Source organism: Lutjanus erythropterus, chromosome 23 (genome assembly GCF_056507025.1).
Source record: "Lutjanus erythropterus isolate fLutEry1 chromosome 23, fLutEry1.hap2, whole genome shotgun sequence".
Taxonomy (NCBI): Eukaryota; Metazoa; Chordata; class Actinopteri; order Lutjaniformes; family Lutjanidae; genus Lutjanus; species Lutjanus erythropterus.
The window spans coordinates 20627771-20647646 of NC_139339.1; the positions used below are offsets into that span (position 1 = coordinate 20627771).

The window sequence follows — 19876 nt, forward strand, 5'->3', positions numbered from 1 at the left end:
CTTACGGAGGACAGAGGGAGGACGGATGGAAAGCTGAAGATAAACTAAGCTTCAGACAGCAAAGCAAAATGTGTGCTGGGAGAAAAAGACACACTTTGTTGTGTGGGGACAGTGGACAAGGGGACTGACAGGCAGGTTTGAAGGTGGAAAAACAGGGGCGGGATGCAAAGAGATGGCCCAGGAGAAAGAGGGGGAAATGAATGGGGAGAAAAAGAAGAGAGGGGAAAAGGCAATGGGAGGAGAAAAAGAGAGGGGTGAGGGAGAGGAGGGAGGGTCCGCGGGTTCATAATCCCCTTACAGACAGCTTTGTTGAGTGATTGACAGCCTAGCGCGCCACGTTAGAGCTGAGCACACGGGGGCCGCCATGACTGGAGGGATTATCTCCCCCCTGGCTTACAACACCCCCCCCCCCCCCCCCCCCCACTCCTCCACACCACCTCATCACCACCTCATCGCCCCCCCCTCGATAGGGTCAAGTGGTACAGGCCAGTTTCTGTTGTTTTCACTCTCCCTTTTCATGCTCGCCCAGAAACCTTGCTTTGTCTCACATGATTGTGTTGTTTTGCAAATAATGCTTAATGTGGCGATGGAGGGGCGGTGGGGGGTTGTAAGCAGCGCAGAGAGGGAGGGAGGGGAGGAGGGGTACACGCAAACCCACGCAGGGCATGTACACAAGCGCACGCACCCACGCATGACGCATGCCTGACATCCACACAATCACACACAAGCAAAGTGCACACACACATAAAACTCAGCTCTATTCAGCATGCAAGGGCATCATGAGCACTTAAACAAGACCTTGAGTGAATTCTTTTGTTCTAGCTAAGTACCACCATAATAGAGTTAGCTCGCCCATCACAAGAGTGATTACATTTAAGAAGAAACATAAGGAGAAAGCAGAGGTTTTGATTAAAAGGAGATAACATAAAAAATACAGCTGAATTACAGCACTTATGCACGATAGTGGCATTGTTTGGCCTCTCTGCAGTGGCTATATTAAGGCTTTAAGAAATCAGATAATGCGTGTTATTAACCAAGTGCCAGAACACACACACCTCAGAGGCTGGACGTGTTGCAGTGCTCAGCTGTGTACACACGCACCACACACATATCTAATATAACGGCCACCCAGGACTAAAGGCTCCAGATGGGCTGGGCCTAACTGTGACCAGTGGCTTTACTGAAAACACACAGAATGGGAAAACCAGTACAAACAGCAGCTGTGTGAGTTAGCTAGCAAGGATAAACGCAAGTAGGGGAGACCTGGGAGTGTTGTAACACTAGGTAAGTTATAACATTGACAGTTTTACTAAAAGAGTGCTGCACGAATGAATCCAAAAACCCAGAAATAGTTAGCATATTAGCACTTCCAGTTCCCTTGTCTTGAAGTCAAACGGGTTTTTCATTATTTGCCTGAAATAAAGTCTGTGGTTCACACAAGCTTAAAACATTTGTATGTTTTGTTCTTCAACATAAATATTTCAGTAAATACCCCATTTGTGAATTTTGTTAAGTTTTTATGTGTCTTACAAACTAACATGTGGCTAAATGAGAGATGACTCATGACTTAAAACTTTCAAGTTTGCCTACAAAATATATATCATCCCTGCAGCAGCACTGCAGTGATATCATCAATATATTACACTCCCATTTCCTTTCTTGAGCTCACGGCAGGCATGTCTCTGTGAACAACTTTGTGGATTTTACAACCAAAAAAATAAGATTTTTTATCAAGATTCTTTTTGACCAGTATTTATTGTATTGTAGATACAATGGTTGGCCTTACATAATCTAAATTAGCAATTTCTTTAAACCTTCAAGCACCACATGCTAAAATAGTTATCTGTGTAATGGCGGCTCGGGATGGGAATAGTTATAACAACACTTCATTACAATTATGAGACTTTCTGCATTGCCTGCAACATCTTTCAACTGTTTTTAAACTTCGGTTTTCTTTACAACATAGACTAGCTTAGCATATAGCATATTTAAGTGCACAGACTAGTATAGGGAGAAAGTTGACCATAGTACTAAGCCTGTTTAACTGTCATTGGAGCGCAGAGGAAAAAGAGGCGGGACTTAGTAAGGGTTTTATTTAGAGTTTTGTTTGTAGCAGACACATGTAGGTACCATGTATCAAAGTTTGAGAAATCTAGCGCAAACAAGGACTGGGTGACTGAAGCTCAAACGAAAAGTGTTACTACCGCCCCTGGTCATCCTTACTTTTTAAAGCCCAACCAGCACGTAACTGCAATAAACTTCACATGCAAATATGCATGCACACACACAAGGTACAGGACTGCACATGTTCGGCACAGTGACCCACAGCCGTGCCACCAATCCATCAACTGAAAACGAAAGAACACAAGAGAAGAGACTGTCGAAAAGGAAGGCTTTTGTCCCACCCACCCCCCCTCACCTCCCCTTTTTCCCCCCACCCTGCGCACACCAGCATTCTTCTGGCTTGATTTTCTTTGTGGGGAAGGAGGGAAGAAAGAAAGAAAGGAAGGATGAAAGAAAGAAAAGAAGAAAGGAGGGCGCTCCATCTGTTTTTTTCCCCCCTCCTGTGGCTGGGGACCTGCAATACAGCTGCACTCCAATAGAGAACAAGACTGATAAAGAATAAGGGAGAAAGACAGAAAGATTTTTTTTTTTTTGGAGTGGAGGTTAGAAGATGGGATAGCTAATGAGGGAATGGCTTCCTGATTTCATGAGAATGTTGAGGGAGTGGTACATCTGCTCATGCATGTACGTCTGTGTGTATGTGTGTGTGCAGGCTGAGCTCTGGTTCACAGTTGCTCCCAAATTACTTTGACACCGCAGTGATAGGCAATCATGATTATTCATCCTGTCTTCACTACAGAGGACCTATTTACTGCTTGACGGTGATGAGCGAATGAGGAGAAACAGAGACTACACATCAAAAACCACCCACAAAGACGAAGAGAGACAAAAAGGGAAAAAAGGGAGAGAGCAATTTTAAAAAAGGAGGGAATAAATTTTACTGTCTGCCAACTAGCTGTAACACGATAACGGCTCGGATATGCAGAGAAGGAAATTTACACTGGTGGTGAGCCAGGCAGCGAGAGACAAAGTGAAAGAAAAGACAAAAGAAATGAAGGGGGGATTAGTGTGGAGAAGTGGACTGGTTTTACAGACGACGAGAGGGGTAAGAGTGCGTGTGGGAGAGTGCGAAGCCGGAGAGCCGAGTGTGTGTGAGGGCTTTCAGTGGAAGTGCTGTGTGCAGGGGGGAGAGCTCTTTTGTTCACGGGGAGCAGCAGAGAGAGGAGGGTGAAGTGAAGGAGGGATGGAAGGAAGGAAGGAGTGAGGGATATGCTACTGACGGAGAAAGGGGGGGGGGGGGGCTGGTGGGGGTACCTCTGAAGAAACTCAACCCTTCCACTTGGACTTTTTCCAGCACCGAGAGCAATAACATTTTTCATCTGTGCATGCATGAGTATGTGTGTGTATGTGTGTGTATACAAGCTCTCCACTGTGTGCATGCATGCCTGGCTGCGTGTATACGAATGCTGGTGTGTGTTAACGCTGACTGCAAGACACGAGGACAAAGAGAACGAGAGTAAAGGAGGGTAAAACCACTAAAAAGCAGCTCAGAGTTGTGTATTATAGCCAGCGCCGGGGTATCAGATGATGGCATGTGGACGGGGCAACAACAATCCACTCCAGCGCTCTTTCTACACAAGATGGATCTTGTTAGAGTTACTTGTCCTAGACAACAAAGCATTGAGCTGCTCTCCTTATGCTGCAAAAAAAAACGACCATTTGGAGGCAGTCAGCTAGTTTACTTTTGTACTTTGGCCTTAAATCATCGCTTCAGGTTTTATCGGCAAAACGTCGGCGTTTCAGGAAATGGGAGAAACAAGCCTTGTTTGAGTTTGACAACCATGTATTTTTGAGTTTATCCAATGCAGGTTTGAAAAAAAAAAGGTTCATAAACCCAGGAGTCTGGATTGTCTCAGTCCAAAGAGAACAATATAACCTGTCAATGTGAGATTATATAACTTTTAAAAAGAAAAAAAAAATGGCACATTCTTTCTCTTGCAAATGAAAAGTTAAATTCATTAGCAACAAAATAGGGGACTGTCCATTATTCTGACAGACCATTATTCCGAAACCCCAATCGTCAGAAAAATGTCCCATTGGACAGAAAACCCATTTGTCCAACAACCTGTTATCTCAAAAACAAAAGCCAGTGACTCTGAGGGCCTGCTGTTCCCAAAATACTCTCTCTCCCTGGAGTTTTTTGGCATAATATTGCCATATATTGGATGTGCGAGAAAGGACAAATTCAGGTGACATTTGGTGTGGTTAACATTGTGAAAGGGTCACAGTTTGGTGAGGCTTAGGCACCAAAACTACTTGATTAAATTCAGAAAAAGATCACGATTTGGGTTCAGCTAAGTCTTGTTAGTTACATATGAGAGCAGCTGTTCAGTGGGACATTTTTTGGACTATTGGGATTGGGATTTTGAAACAATGTCCCCATCAGAACAATGACATGGCGCTACAAAATGCATCTTTGCTCATTTCCACACACTCACAGTTTTTGCTGCTACAGCTTTCCTTAGTCTGATATGACCATTAGCCTATGGTAGCAAACTTTAGACAGTAGCCTAAATTAGTTTGCTAATTTTCAACCACACAAGTCTTCTCTGGCCACAATAGGCAGTGAAGAGTAAACTGTGTAATATTATTTACTGAGGTTTAGGTGCTCGTAGGTGGATTTTTAAAGAACTGAAGGAGTCAGGTTAACCGTTTCCCTCTGCTTCCAGTCTTTATGCGAAGCTAAGACAAATGCCTCCTAGTTCCAGCTCCAGATTTAATGCAAAGACATGAGAGTGCTATTGATCTTCTCATCTATCTTAACTCTCAGCAAAAAAAGCAACTGAGCTTATTTCCCAAAATGTTGAAGTGCTCCCTTAAGAGAATAATGTTCTGAGGGTAATGTGAGACTGAAATTAATATAGGCTATATTGTGAACTCTGTTGCTTTCACAGTTTCTGTTCTTTTCTCAACATCAGTGAAACATAGAAGCAGAAAACCTTGACACAAACTGTTTCTTGCGCTCACCCACAAGTGAGAGGTTTTTAAATTACAAAAGCAATTTATGCCACCTTCCATATCTGATCTCTGCAAACTGAGAGCAGCTACACTACCCCACATGAAGCTCAAACCCTCTGCATCCAAAAATGAATTAATCTTTATCTTACATTTTCATCTTAATCTCACATTTTTAACGTCAATCCTACTTAAATTGTATTTAATGCAGAACCCAGGAAATGGAGCATGATTTTTCCCTGCACAGCTAGCCAAGGTCAGTTTCCCCCATAGACTGTAAGAATGATGGGCTAATGCCAAAGCCAGATGGACCACGCTCGCTGTACGGTCTTTTACCTCCTAATTAGAACTATGCATATGTGCGCACACACACACGAGCATCTGAGGAGAAGAAAGCGTGAAGCCTGGAAAAATAATCAAGGTGCTGGGAGCCTGTGATGGAGAACATTACAAAAGATCTGAGGTAGAGAAGTAGGCCTGTGCTCATATGGGGTAATAAATGTGTTTGTTTATGAGTGAGCCAAGTTTCAAGATGACTGGTTGTTATTGCAGCGGGGCAGTGCAGACCAGGGTTCCCCCACCAAAGCCTCTTAGCATGAGGGATCATCGCTGACCCATTGTAAGTCAATGGGTAAAGATTATCTTAAAGCTAAGATGCTTTGGAGTAACAGGTCTCCACATCTCCCACACAAGAGACCGAACATCTACTGCAACAGCCAGGAGGATCCACACCCCCTCCAACCAGCCCCCACACAAATAAAAGCCATGTATCTTTTTGTACTCGAGCAGTGAATAGTTGCTCTGCTTTGTTAGCAGGCTCCTTGCAGGCACAGTGATTCATGTATGCTTACTTTTGCGGCTCTGTGTGTTTCGGCAAATCTCTGGATAACAGCTTTCTTATGCCAAAAATATAAATGCAAAATGAGATATTTAAAGAAAACGCCACCTGTAACTACTTCATCACTTGCACAAGCAGCTACCGGCTGTGTGCCTTGCATCTCGAGGTCCATTTCGACGTTTGACGGTGTGTTTTTGTTATTCCCGACATGACTTAAAGAGACTGTGTTGCACCTCAGTTACAATGGAGCACAATGAAAAGGAAAAAGCATGCAGGAAAACGTCAGGTTTTGGAGTGTATTTTGCACAATCAAAGAGCAAGGACTCCTAGACTCACTGAGAATCGCACAGAATGAAATCCATCAAAGATGAGCCAGAGACACCGTTTGACTGGAGCCTCAACGGACCAAAAGAAAAGTTGACTTCTGAATAAGAAGGATGCCTCAGAGGAACTTCCACTAACTGTATTATTGTCCCTCATTTCACCGACAAACAACACAACTGATGATTCTCTATGCACTGTAAAAAACAACTTGATAAAATGAAAAACTAATTGTAATTATTTGGGTGCTTGGAAGTGGGTGGTGGTGATTGCATTTGGAGAATATTAAAGCTACTAAAAAGAGTTTTGAACTGGTAAGGAAATAGTCTCAATTTATAACTGATGCCCCTATATGACTGACAGAAGCAAACAGGACCATCTGCAAGAAGACTGGTTATCTCTATATAGATATTACTAATGGCTGCCACCAGGTCAGATTCTCTGATGAAATGAGCCTGTTTACATTTTCCAAGGCAAGGTTAAAGTGTGAAGCATATTAGTCAATTAAAAAGAAGTAGGAGGAGAGTTTTTTTTTTTTTTAGATCCTTTTTAATTTTTAACATTATATTTTGTGGATATTACTGTGGAAAGACTACTGCTTGTATCCTTCATATTAACACAATATGAAAGTTCCTTGTAGTCGCTTTAAATCGTTAAGTATTATTCACTTTCACTTTAATGAGTTTACCCAACAACTTGAGTTTTCAGATTTGATTGGTGTCTAAAAACTCAAAGATTGAAGTTTATCCAAAGAAGAAAAGAAAATTATCTAAGCAACAGCAACCTTTTTAGGTGGTACATCTTTTGAAACTTTTTGAAATTTTGAGTTTTTACAGTGTGAAATCCAGAAAATCAGAAACTGAAGAGAAAGTAGGCGAGAAAAGGTGGGTTCACCGACCAAATGTAAATTACAACACTTCATCCTGGAGTGCAATGAACTTCAAATATTGATTATACAGTAGAACAGTGGAGCTTTCTTTTAAAGGCATTGATTTAGCTTTTGGCAAATTAAGTCTATCAACACACTGGTCTGCTACGAGGCATTTGGCATCATTTCTGCCTCTGTGATTCCTGCATACTGTGTGTGTGTGTGTGAAGTTAAAGCTGCATCTCATCTTATCATTTGAACTGTGGTAAATACAGAGAGTGGAAACAGCTGCCACTATCTTAATCGCTCCACGCTAAGTTGATCAAAGAGCTCATTCTACCCAAAAAAGTCAATGAATTCCTTTAAAGCTTACCGGGTTTCATGCCGGACTTCACAGGGATAAATATTATGGGACGTGTCAGTAATGAGGAATGAGGGGCCGGCTCGGTTGTATGCGAGCAGGAAGCAGCTAGTCATGGTGGTGACCTATAGATCATCAGTCACTCTCCCTGTCTGGGATGTGTCACGTCAGCCAGTACCACTGTCAACCCGGGCTGCACTCCCAAACCATCCATCTCCCTCTTAACTCGCCTTCCCTCACTGTCTTTCACGCTTTTTGTGTCCTTCTCCGACCCTGCCAGCTCCCTGCTCTCCTCCCGTCTCCTCCATCTTCCCCTCATCTCACCCTGACAACACCCACTTCTTCTATTTTCTGCCCTCTCTGCTCATATCGGTCGCAAGATGTTTGCCAAAACTTCAGCTGTGACAAGGCACAGCTGTCCACCAGCAACCAGCTCATTTGTCTCTCTTGTGTAGAGACACACACTCTCCGTCTCTTTAACATTCAGTTACAAAATCATTTTGGGCCAGCATCCAATCAAAGCGCCGCTCTGACGTTCACAGGCAGACGACGAGAAGAGAGTGATGGAGTTTCAGGGCTGATGAAAGTGACGGGACGCAAAGAGGCTGACACTGGAGTGAAGTCTGGCTGCTGAGGGAGTGACTTGCAGATAAGAGGACAAAACATTTGTCTTTTGTTTTGCATTTTACAAGTTCTGCATAATGATGTGTAGGACTGCATGCAAAGGAGGACTCCACCTCGACACTGCTTGAGGGGAGGGCAGGTGTGAAAAGACCTAACAACACACACATGCACTGCAAAAGACCTCCATCAAATCGAGTGATTTCAATCTCTTAAAGGGATGGTTCACCCCCCAAATCAAAAATAAATATATAGTGCTATTTATCCATCTTTGTTTTGGTGTGAGTGTCAAGTTTTAAAGATATCTGTGGCAGAGATGTCTGCCTTGTCTCAAATTTAATGGAAGTAGTTGGCACTCTGCTTGTGGGGCTCAAATTGATTTAAAAAAAAAAAAGTAGTAGGAACTACTTTCTTTTGATGATACAAAAATTGTTTCTTGTGAAAGTGATGAAAATGATTTCCGGAAAGAGACATTGCTGTTGACTTTCTCAGATGATTTTCTGGCACAAGCCGAGTGCCATCTAGTTCCATTATACTGGAGAGAAGGCAAACATCTCTATGGACAAAAGTTGGCAGCTCACACCAAAACAATCTAGATGGACAAACCACACCGCAGGTAAGGAGAAAAATATGTACTTTTGACTTTGGGGTGAACTGTCACTTAACAGTTTTTACTTTCTTCAAAAATCTGCCCAAACTTTAAGAACATTTCAACTTATTTTCCAGCAGAAATCAACCCCTTAAAGAATTTTCCACACCTGACTGTCTAGTAAGGATAATGCAGGCTGCTGCATTGGGATAACTGCAAATGTAGAAAATACTTGAGGCAAGCTGATTTGTTTTAATTGAAATAATATGAACATGGAATATGGAATTGACCAGAAGTCCTGCCCCTTTTTTATCTGTGCTCCAATAACAGTTGAGCAAGCTTAGTAGTGGTACCTCGGTCAAAGTTATTTAACACTGATCAACCTTTTCCTTCGCTATTTCCTGTACTCAGATATGCTATATGCTATGAAAAAAAAAACAGCTTTTGAAGATGGCTGCTGGGACAAATTAGCTCATGCAAAACGCAAAACACTAGCTAATTTACATTAATCGTTAGCATGTTAGCTAGTGTTTTGTGAACCTTAGTTTTTACAGGTCCCCCAGAGACATCTTTTAACCAGCTTCAAAATTTGGTTTTCTTTTCAACACACAAGCCTATAGCATACAGCATATCTGAAGTACAGGAATCAGGAAAGGAGAAAGTTGACTGGGGTTTTGCTGTTAATCAAGCATGCTCAACTGTTATTGGAGCGCAGAGCAAAAGGGGGCGGTACTTAGGAAGAGGCAATTCGGATTCTGAACAGTCCCACTGCACTGGCAGATTCTTTCATTTGTTTTGAGAAAATAAGGCTTTACAACTCAATTACAGACAAAAGAAAAAGAAAAGATCAGACAGAGACTTTTTGCAGTGCAAGTGCTCGTGGCATACATCAGAACAGCTTAGAGCTTGGAGATCTTAACACACAATTTAGTATTCATAGCACAAACACACACATGCCAGCACGTCCTCCATCACAAACCAGAATCTACACACACGCACACACAAACACGAAATGACAACAGCATCAACTCCCTCCTGCTGCTATCCCGTTTATCTGGAATGATGCCGGAGCCTCAGTAGCTGCTGCAATACGAGCCCGACCCGATGTTGTGGAGATGTGTGGAGCAGCAGCAGAGCAAGGAGTCTCGTGATACTCAGCCTAAACAAAACTAAAGATCAAGGAGGAGGGGAGGATGGAGGGATGACAGACGAGGAGGGGGAGGGAGGGAAAGAACTAAGAGACTGAAACGTGAGTTAAAGTAAGGATAGAGAAGGTGATGAACGGTGTGACAGAGGTTGCCTTGACATTGCACCCCCCTCTGGCCTCACACACTTTCAGACTGGCTTCTCATCCCACCAGTCCGCTTCTCTGTGTCACCCGGGGGGAGGAGGATTGACCTGGCCCAGTCCAAATGCTGCCAGGAGGATTGGATGATCCTGCTTAGGCAGGGTGTGCTGTGAAGCAAGCTAATGAGAGGCAAGTGTGTGTGTGGGTGTGTGTATGTGTGTGTGTTGGCTGGCTTTGCTAAGGGGCTCCGGGTTCAGCCACCCAGGGCAATCTGCCCAGTGATGCTGGGACACATGTGACCCCGTCAGACCTACGGCCTGGATTACTGTTACCACCACCACCATTGTGGATGTGTGAGTGTGTGCGGTGTATACATGTGTTTCCAGGGAAGAAAAGTTGCTTGTTCCTGCATGTGTTCCAACATTGTGAACTAGCTCAGCCAGCCACACGCTTTTAATCTCCTTCATCCTAATCATCAGCACTTTTAACAATTACCAAAATCCCAAAGTCACTTCTAAAGCCCCCGGGACTGGGGAAGTAAATTAGTTCTTTAGCTAACCCCAGCATATTTACAACACCGCTTTATGGCTGTTATGATGTTGATGAATGTGCACTGCCCCTGCCAAATAAACTTATAATCGAGTGATAAAATAATGAATGAATTCCGAGTGGAACAACAGTCCGTGACGCCTGCCAATTTCCTCACCTCTCTCCTGTGTGTGTGTGTGTGTGTGTGTGTGTGTGTGTGTGTGTGTGTGTGTGTGTGTGTATATGTGGGTGTGCATCTGCCATCCCATGTGTATGGTCTTCATTGTGGCTGCATGTCTAATGCTCACTCGCACATATAACAAAAACAGAGACAGCAAAAGTACACGCATTCTTTACTCGAGTAGAAGTACAGATACTTGTGTAAAAAAGAAAAGAAGAAAAAAAAAGTAAAAGTAGTGATTCAACAACAAGTAAAAGTGAAAAAGTACAAGCTCTGAGATGTACTCAAAATATACCCGTAAAAAGTAGACATCTGAAAGATATTAATACCAGCTGTTTCTCTGCAAAGTTAACTAAACCTTTTCCCCGTCGTAGAGTCTCACTCTGTTTTGTCTTATTATGTCTGTCATGTGTGATAAGTACTGACGAATAATTTTTTTTTTTTATGTGTTATTGTCCAATCCATTTAGGTAGAAATTGGTCTTATTACAAGCTCGTTTGGAAAAACTAATAAGCATAAAGTACGTATGTGTGTATATGTAGGGGGTAAAAGTTAAAAGTTGTCAGAAAAATTACATGATCCCACACTACTTCATCAAACTGCATTTTATGTTATCATTTTAAAGTGACAGACCCCATAGCAGCAGAATTTACATATTGTGCCTTTAAAACAGCATTATTGTCAGTTAACCTACTCAGCTGTTGCTAAGTTGCTTGACTAGCAGGTGAATATCACAAATTGTGTGAGTTGTAACAATCACCTAAATTTAGCAAATGCCATGCAACAAACTCCTTTACAAGGACGGATTATCACAGTAATGTAACCTAAGTAAACCCCCAAAATATTATAGAAACCACAAGAGACCTCCGTTCTTATGGTTATCTTGCTAACATTAGTCTAATTCATTGTTTCCACTGGTAGCATGTATCCATGATAACTAGTGTTTCACACAAATCTGCTGTGAAGAGGGCAGGAGGGACGAGGATTGGGTAACAAAACCCAGCAATCTGCACGTGAACGCAGATTATGGTGCCTGATTTAGGATCTAGATGCCAGTGCTGTCAATTGAATGGCTGCCCTATGGTAAGAGTATTAAAGACACATCACCAAATGTGCCTAGTTAACATTACAGCAGCACTCTGTCTATGTGGCTCCAGCAGCAAGAAAAGGTAGCCTTCTGTTAGCTAGTGGCTACCGTAAATGCCAAGCCAAGTCTAAAATGTCACTGTATTACACTTCAAAGGATTCGAATGTTACTTAACAATGAAAAATCTATCCATTAATGTGGATCATGTTGTGTAAAAGTATCGTTTAGCACTGGTATTGCATAAAAGAAGGCTCTCAAAAAAATTAAGAACCAAAATCAATGGATCGCAATCGTTAAAGTCCAAATAATACCCAACCCCATTCGCTACTTCACACCTCTGGAAAAAAAACAGATACATTAAGACCACACATGGTCTTTACACACATGTCCGACATAGATGGGAGGGGAGGTCGAGCCCCCTGAGGGTCATTTACATGTGCAGGCATCTGTTCAGAACACATCTGTCTGTTCACATGTCTGTATTCACACAGCCCGACTGCGTACTTGTGTCTCCATCTGCCCGCCTGCCTACGATGCCCAAAGAAAAAACGAAAGAAAAGGATTTCAGCCTCTGGCCAGATTGGCTGCCTTCTTCTTCTTCTTCTTCTTCTACTTCTTCTCCTTCCCCTGGCCTTTCCATTCTGCCACATCAGCTGAAACCTCTTTTCACAGCTCCTGTTGCTCTCAGCTCGTAAACTTACACACACTCCTCTTTTTCACCAAGGGAAAGGGAGGTCGGAAGAGAAAGAGAGCTCCTGCCTGCTTGCTTTAACAGGCAGCTTGAGCAATATGGTTCGTATTCACCCTTTCTTTTCTTTTCTCCACTACATTCCTTCTCTTGTTTCCTAAAATAAATCTAAAAAAATAAGTACCCAGTGGATATTCTCTAATCATTTAGCCTAAGGATGCGTGTAGGCTTACCAGGCTCCTGCTTACTTATCCACACAGCCCAGAAAAGCCTCGGTTCATGCATGAATTATTCATGAATGGGAAACCTACGGGTGGATTTTTGCGGGGTGTGTGTGTGTGTGTGTGAAACCGGGTGTGGAGTTTTGAACATGCAAACGATCAATAAATGGGTGTTGGAATGCTGCTTCTTTGATATGACACCCCGTTTGACCCACTAACACTTATTCCACTCTCCGCGCTCGGTCCCAGAATACCCTCGCCAAAGAAGATTTCCAGTGATTTTTTTTTTTTTTGAGTCTTTTCTCTGGTTTTTTGTACTTGAAACACTTAGCCTAGTTAGCTAGTCTTTTATCCGGCGCCAATTAGCCGGCGATTAATGAATTATTGAGAAACGGGAAGGGGGGATTAAATTTTAATGTGGATCTTAGGGGGAATAGTTGTATTACAAGTCACCGGGAGCGCCGAGCGAGGAGACGCCCACCCTCTGCAGCCGTTTACAATAATCTACAGCCGTTTACTAAAAGTATGGGAAGAGAGGAAAAGAGGGAGAGGGAGAGCGAGTAGAGGGAGGGGTGAACGGGAGGTCTTGGCCTTAAGAACAGACGCTGAAATCAAACTTGCAAAAGCGCCAAGGACTACAAAACTCCATATGCTGTGATCAGAAGAGTGACCAAAGCCAACATTCGTTTTACTTGAATTCATTTTCTGCGTGTGTGTCCATCAGTGTGACCTCTTTGATCCCCAGTGTGCGTGCGTGTATGTGTGGGTCGCCTGCCCCGCCATCCCCAGCACCCACTCCCACTCCCACCCGACCCCCAAACTCTGGAGCAGTAATGTAAGATTCGATCTTTCATTAGGGCGTCCGTGTAAGGCCGATAATAGGAGATGCTGAGATAAGGATAATGTATGTCTGAGGGGGGAAGCTCTTCCCAAGGTGATCGTTCTGGTTCAGTTCTCTCTTCCTCGAGCAGAACCTGTATTGGCACTTGAGACTTAACTGGTATTGATTTACTTAGGGTTAGGACTGTCTCTACCCCCACTCTGCTCTCGCCGCCGTTCCTTCTGTTTCTCATTCACCTTCTGGCACCTGTCTCTGTTTATATTCCTCCCCGTACAACTCTGTCTATTCTCTTTCTTGCCGGGGCCAGAGTAATTTCAACTGATGGGGCAGTCAATAAAAGGGCGGATGCAGTGCTTGATGGCCGTAAGCAATTTTGATACTATACTTTACTGTAACTTAAAGAGCTGCAGCGAATTGTCAATCAAAAGGAAATTGCCAACGATTTTGATAATCGATTCATCATTTCAGTCAATCAAAAATGTCACACGTTTGCATGTTCCAGCTTCTTAAATGTGACAATTTGCTGCTTTTCTTTGTCGTTTATGACAGTAAATGAAGAGTCTTTCAGTTTTGGACTGTTGATTGAACAAAAAAAAGCATTTGAAGAGAACACTTTGGGCTCTGGGAAATTGTGATGAGAATTTTTCACACTTTTTTGACATTTTGTAAGCTAAACTAGTGGTTCTCAACCTTGGGATGAGACCCCCGAGGGGGTTGCAAGATAATTTCTGGTGGTCGCCAGATAGTTTTGGTAAATAAGATGAAATAAGATATTGTAGCAAGCAGCAGGGAATGAGAACCAGGAAGCAGCTCTCAGTGACATCAGTCCCCTAGAGACATTCAACGTTAGGGAATAGTATTCAAAAACATGCAAACACAAACAAATACAGCTTTAAGAAATTTAGCAGTCACCTCACTAATGGTTAAAACTATAAACCAACACTAAAATGACAATTACCAGTATAAACGACCATGTTCTGAACAACATCAGCAAAAAACAAAATTTTCATTGTGTAACCTACAATAGCTAAATTAAACTACTCAGTCCAGCAAGCATGATGGGAAATGAGGGCTATAATTTAGACTGGGGAATCGTTTTTAATTTACATCGCCTGTTAAAGTAATATAATTTACTCTAGAAGAGATTTAATTTTGTGTTTTGTAAGAGTCAAAGCAATGAGGGGCGGGGGGCGAGAACACCAACCTTATTATTATTGGGGGTCGCGGCTCAAAAAGGTTGAGAATTGCTCGACTACACGATTAATTGTAAAAATAATCTGTGGTTTAATTAATAATTTAAATAATTTCTAAGTTACAGCAGCCAGATAATTTTGTTTATACTGTGTACCAGGAATTAATCGGGTGGTAGAGTCTGAGACATGTGCATCCTGGTTCCTCCTTCACCTCTGTCACTCCTAACACATCTTTGAGTGCGTCAATGGCTGCTCTAGCGCTATAATTAGTGGCTGGATGCGACACATGTTTCCAATTTGCTACGTCTGGTCACTGCACTGGAGGAGGGAGGGCTGGCGAGGAAGAGATAGAGACGGACGGAAAAGTGACAGGAGATGGACAAGGACGGAAGATGGATGGTATTGGAGACAGAGGCAGAAAGCGGGTGAGAGGTGTGAAAGAGAGGGCGAGGAAGAGGAGAAGGAGCTGGAGATTGCTCACAGAGGCGGAAAGGAAGATGGGAGGAGAGGTGAAGGAGGGAAGCTGCAGGTGGACGGTCTGGACTTCAAAGCAGCACATCCAGCAGAGGTCTAGAGGTTAACAACGTGACAGTCCATTTGCTACACAGACGAGATGTGAACCATACATGCGCTCAGGCTGCACCTGATTGATACACACTGCTGCTTCTGCTTACTTTTCGCCTCATTTCAGGAGTACAAACCAGATGTGTGTGGGCTCCGGACTTTGTCCTTGGAAGATGCGTGCTATTTGGCCGAGCAGGGCCTCTTAACATATTTCAGCCCAGGGCCAAAACCTATTTTGCCCCGAGGCAGCTGAAACTAAAGTAGTGTTCTTGTCATGTAGAGACCGGGGAGAAGCAAGTACATGGAAAGAGTGTAAAAGGGCCAAGAAAATAAACAGGAGGAATGACTAAGCTGATTAACTATGAATAGTAAGCTTCACGAATAAGCCTCATAGTATACAATAGGCTTTGTATTTTGAATATATGAGTGAGCAAATCTGTGGAAATGAATATGGAGTCTGGCGTCAAAGCCACCACCCCTCTAATTGCCAGCCAGGCCCATTCACTCTAAGCCCTGACACCCACCTAACACTAAACTCCATTAACAGACAATGGCGTGGAATCACCTGTAAGGCCTCAAAAGCCCGGGCTGTTAGCTTCTCAGTGAAAATTACCCTCCCGTGTCCAACTCTACTCCCCTGTTGGGTGAATCCACCCACTGCTGACAAAAAGCCCTCATTAAGAGCTTCATGCCTGGCTCCACTGCGGGGGCCCACGCACAGTCACATCTGTGGAGAGAGGGGAGAAACCGGGCAGGCCGTAGCCCACAGCACATGGACGCATTAAAAACCTGTTAGTCTATGAAAAAGCTCCTGGCATGGGTGTGAGCTGGGGGTGGCAAGGTTTGGTAGACTGCCTAAAGGAAGCCTAAGTGAATTTGCTTTTGTATGTTTTTTGTATCATAAAGTGAGTAATGTTGGCAAGTTTACAAGAAATGACAGCTCCTCTGGACCAAGCTGATAGCCTGGTGGCCTACATATACTATACTGTTAAAAAACAGAAGAATTTAGTGGAGATAACTAATCTTTTCTCATTAACTTAATGTAAATATACAAGTTTGGTTAAATCAAGTTGATTTATTTATTTTCATAACACTTAAGTTTGCGATGCTCATGAAGACTTGATGGTTCATCTTAATATTTTAAACTTATTTGACATGTTTTTTTCAAGTATAACTTGATCTTGCTTTGAACCATTACAAAATCACCTCAACTTGTCTTTTCAAAATTCAGACAACTTAAAATTTTAAAGACAGCCTGCGCATAAAACTTGTTTTAAGTTAACACAAATTTTCACAGCGAACATGTCAGTGTGAATCAAGAGTTGATGAATTTAATATCCTCAACCTATTGAACACATTTTCTCAAATTCAAATGAATTAAAATCAAGTTTTGACTAGAAAGTTTAATTGTTTTGAATCATTACAAAATTACCTCAACTTGTCTTACTAAATGCAGTCAACTTAATATGTTAAGTCGGCCTAAACACTAACTTTTTTAAGTTAAAAGAAATAGTTTATTTTGACAGTTGAATGCATCACTGTAACTTAAGAATCGTTAGTTAAAGTTAATATTTTAAACTTATTGAACATGTTTGAGTACAACTGAATTTAATCAAATTATTTGACTATAGAAGTTTGTTTGCTTTGAATCAATTTGAAATGGCCCTAATTTGTCTTTCAAAATTCACTCAACTTAAATTTTTTAAGTCAGTCCGGACACTAACTTTTTAAGTACTTTATTTTTACAGTGTATTTATTAGCTGAAAATAACATTGTCCCAGTTTGTCCCCAGAAATGTAGTGAGGACTGTGCAGAATTGAAGCCTGGTGTCACCTCCATACAGGCCGCCTTGTTATTCTCCAAACCCCCCTCCCGTCACCGCCACCGGGCGTCTATTCAGACACTGGGAAATTGGCAGAGGTGTGAGAAAAGTGGTGTCGGTCGTTAAGGCCGGACGGCCGAGAGGTGTTTAAAATGACATTTCCTCAGCTAATGCCTGACACCTTCTCCAGAGGAAAGAAAAAAATGCAAATGAGCGTGGCCGGGTGGGCAGACGGGGGTGTTCGAGAGGCCTGCGGGCCGGGGCCTAGACTTTAATCAAGGTCATCCAGCAACAGCAATTAGAGCATCTCACACACACACACACACACACGTCTTTATTATCCTACACACACTGCTTCTATGTGTTCCAGTTTACAGGGACTTTACCAATAAGACGAACTGCAGCTGGATTATCCTCAATAATCAACGTGAGGGTGACAAATTCAGAACAGCTGTGAGACGGAGCAGCCTGTTCCAGCTCAGAGTGGATGCACTGATCAAATTATGTTGTTTATATTAGATTGTAAACAGTAAGGATGGAATTATGTGATTTTTTGGGGGAAGAAAATACAACAAATTGGCAAAATAGAAATAAAAAGGGGGCTGTGTCAGTGGCAGGCCTGTACTCTGTGCCGATGTGTGCCTTTATTGAACTTTATGGTGCTTTCTGTCATGTTGCATTCCTACCAGACACTTGGAGATACTTGGATTCTTTAAATAGTACCCAAATCCCCTCTTCCCAGCTCAAGTTGCATGCCATATTTCAAACGTGCAATTAAACTAATTATTCGATCAGTTTTTTTGCTCCTGCGTGGGCTGAAACTTCAAGTTCAAACCTGCAATGAAGCAACCAGTAAAAAAAAAAATTAACTGCTCTTACCTTTCGTTCAGGGAATTCCAGTAGATGGGCTCCATATTGCTGGCCGCCGTCCCCAGTAAATCCAGTAAGAATATCAGCAGGATCCCCAATCCATTCCCACTCCCTCGACACGCCATTTCAACCCTGACACCCAGCACGTGCAGCCCCATTTAACAGAAAAGGGCGATATTTTCTGTGTTTTCAATGCTTGTAAGGCGACTCTCAAAACAATGGATGTGCGACTACAGCCCCGATCAGGCTCTAGGTAGAGGCAGTCAAAGTGTGAAGGGAGAGCCTGCTGTAGTATTCAACCTCATGGATCCACGATTCAGCAAATTGCGCTGGATCAAACCGAAAAAAGCAGACTCTGAAACGTGCAGGAGAAACTTGTTCAATCCGTGCGTCTGGGTCTCCAAAAACGACGGTTTTTCTGCGCGTCCACGGTCGTACTATTTCAGTGCCAATCCCATGACTTTCCCATTAATTTGTCATTAGTCCTCGATTTTCCAAAGCAGCGCTCCTCGGCTCAAATATAACTCCACTCAATCGAATTTTCTGAAAATTTATCGCCACCCAGGAGCTATTTCTGTTGCCTTTCGGTGCGCCCTAATTGTCTTTTTCCGAACAATGTTCCCTTGTTCTCTGAGCCGACTCTGTGTGATTTCTCTCCCATTACCTTGTTTTCTCGCAAGCAGATCTACCTTCCAACATGTCAGGCTGCGCTGAGAGGAAATATTGTCAGTCTGTTGGAAAGAAACAATCGAGATGAGGCCAAAAAACTGTTAAGGTAAAGCGTTTAAAATGGAAAAGATGTCACTCATGTCCACAGCTCCATCCTCATAAAGACATGTTGATGCTCGGTGGGCTCAGTCAGTGCGCATTACAATCCGTATTCTCCTCTTTGTAAAACACAGGTTGTAAATCCGCAAATCCTTCAGTGACGGATTCGTTGAAAATTAAAAAAAAAAGAAAAAAAAACAAATCAGGATCCAAATCGATAAGAAGTCCAAGAATCAATTCAAAGAAAACTGCGAGAAACAAACCAAAGAGCTAGAAAAGCATCCCCACTCTCAGAATGTGGCACAAAGGCCGACGCGAAACTTGTGGAGTGATTAAAAAAAAAATAAGATGCGACTTGTGAGCATCAGTCTCTGGTGGAAATTGACGCCTATCTGATGCAGCGCATCATTTGGAGAGCAGGACAGACGCGTCGTTCCTCGGCCAGAGCAGAGCGCTTCATTCGTTATCTCATCCGTCTCTCCGCCTCAAAATCCCACTGGTTTGACTTGCCCTAATGCTCGCAGCACATTGACAGACCGACTGGCTTGTTTGAGAGGAGGAGGAGGGAAAAAGGGGACGTGGATGAATGGAAAAAAAATCCCCATCCTCCGACTGGCAGGCAGGGCGCACTGACGGAGCGCAGTTCTTCCAGGCTTTTTCGGGGGGGGCGGTATCGAGTCCCTTTCAGCACCTCCTCTACTCCTCCTTCTCTCGGAGTTTCAGGGGCCCCCCGACTCGGACCTCTGGACTCCCTGGCGCTCTATTCTGCCTCCTTTCAAACGCCGAAGAAGAACCCCCCCACCTCACCAGACGCTCACCAACGTGCGCCCTCCTCTGCTCCACGCCTCCATGGAAGAGCAAGAGCGCCCCCCACGCATTCAGAGGGCATCACATGTGGCACTGGAGGAGGACTGTGTTGAAACAATCCAGCTGAAATTTTTAGAAGGATATTATACAAATGTCACAGCAAAGATATGAGTCCCTATAGGTGTATTTCAGGTTTATTAGAGATGAAATGTGCCTCAAGGGTCAGTGTGAGCTCATTAGAGATGCATTAAAAGACTATTATGACAGTATTTTATAAGATAAAGTAGAATTACAGAGTCTTGCTGTGAGAAACTTGCACATTTTTGGAAACAATTGTCAAC

General features: G+C 43.0%; 1 protein-coding gene across 1 annotated transcript in view; it reads right to left on the reverse strand.

Moving 5' to 3' along the window:
- Positions 1-19498, reverse strand: part of efnb3b (ephrin-B3b) — a 111946-nt gene extending 92448 nt beyond the window's left edge. The window contains exon 1 of the mRNA XM_084711682.1: positions 17970-19498. Coding sequence (XP_084567808.1) covers positions 17970-18118 — 149 coding nt within the window. The 5' untranslated portion in view covers positions 18119-19498. The remainder of the gene's footprint in view (positions 1-17969) is intronic.
- Between the last annotated feature and the right edge of the window lie 378 nt (positions 19499-19876).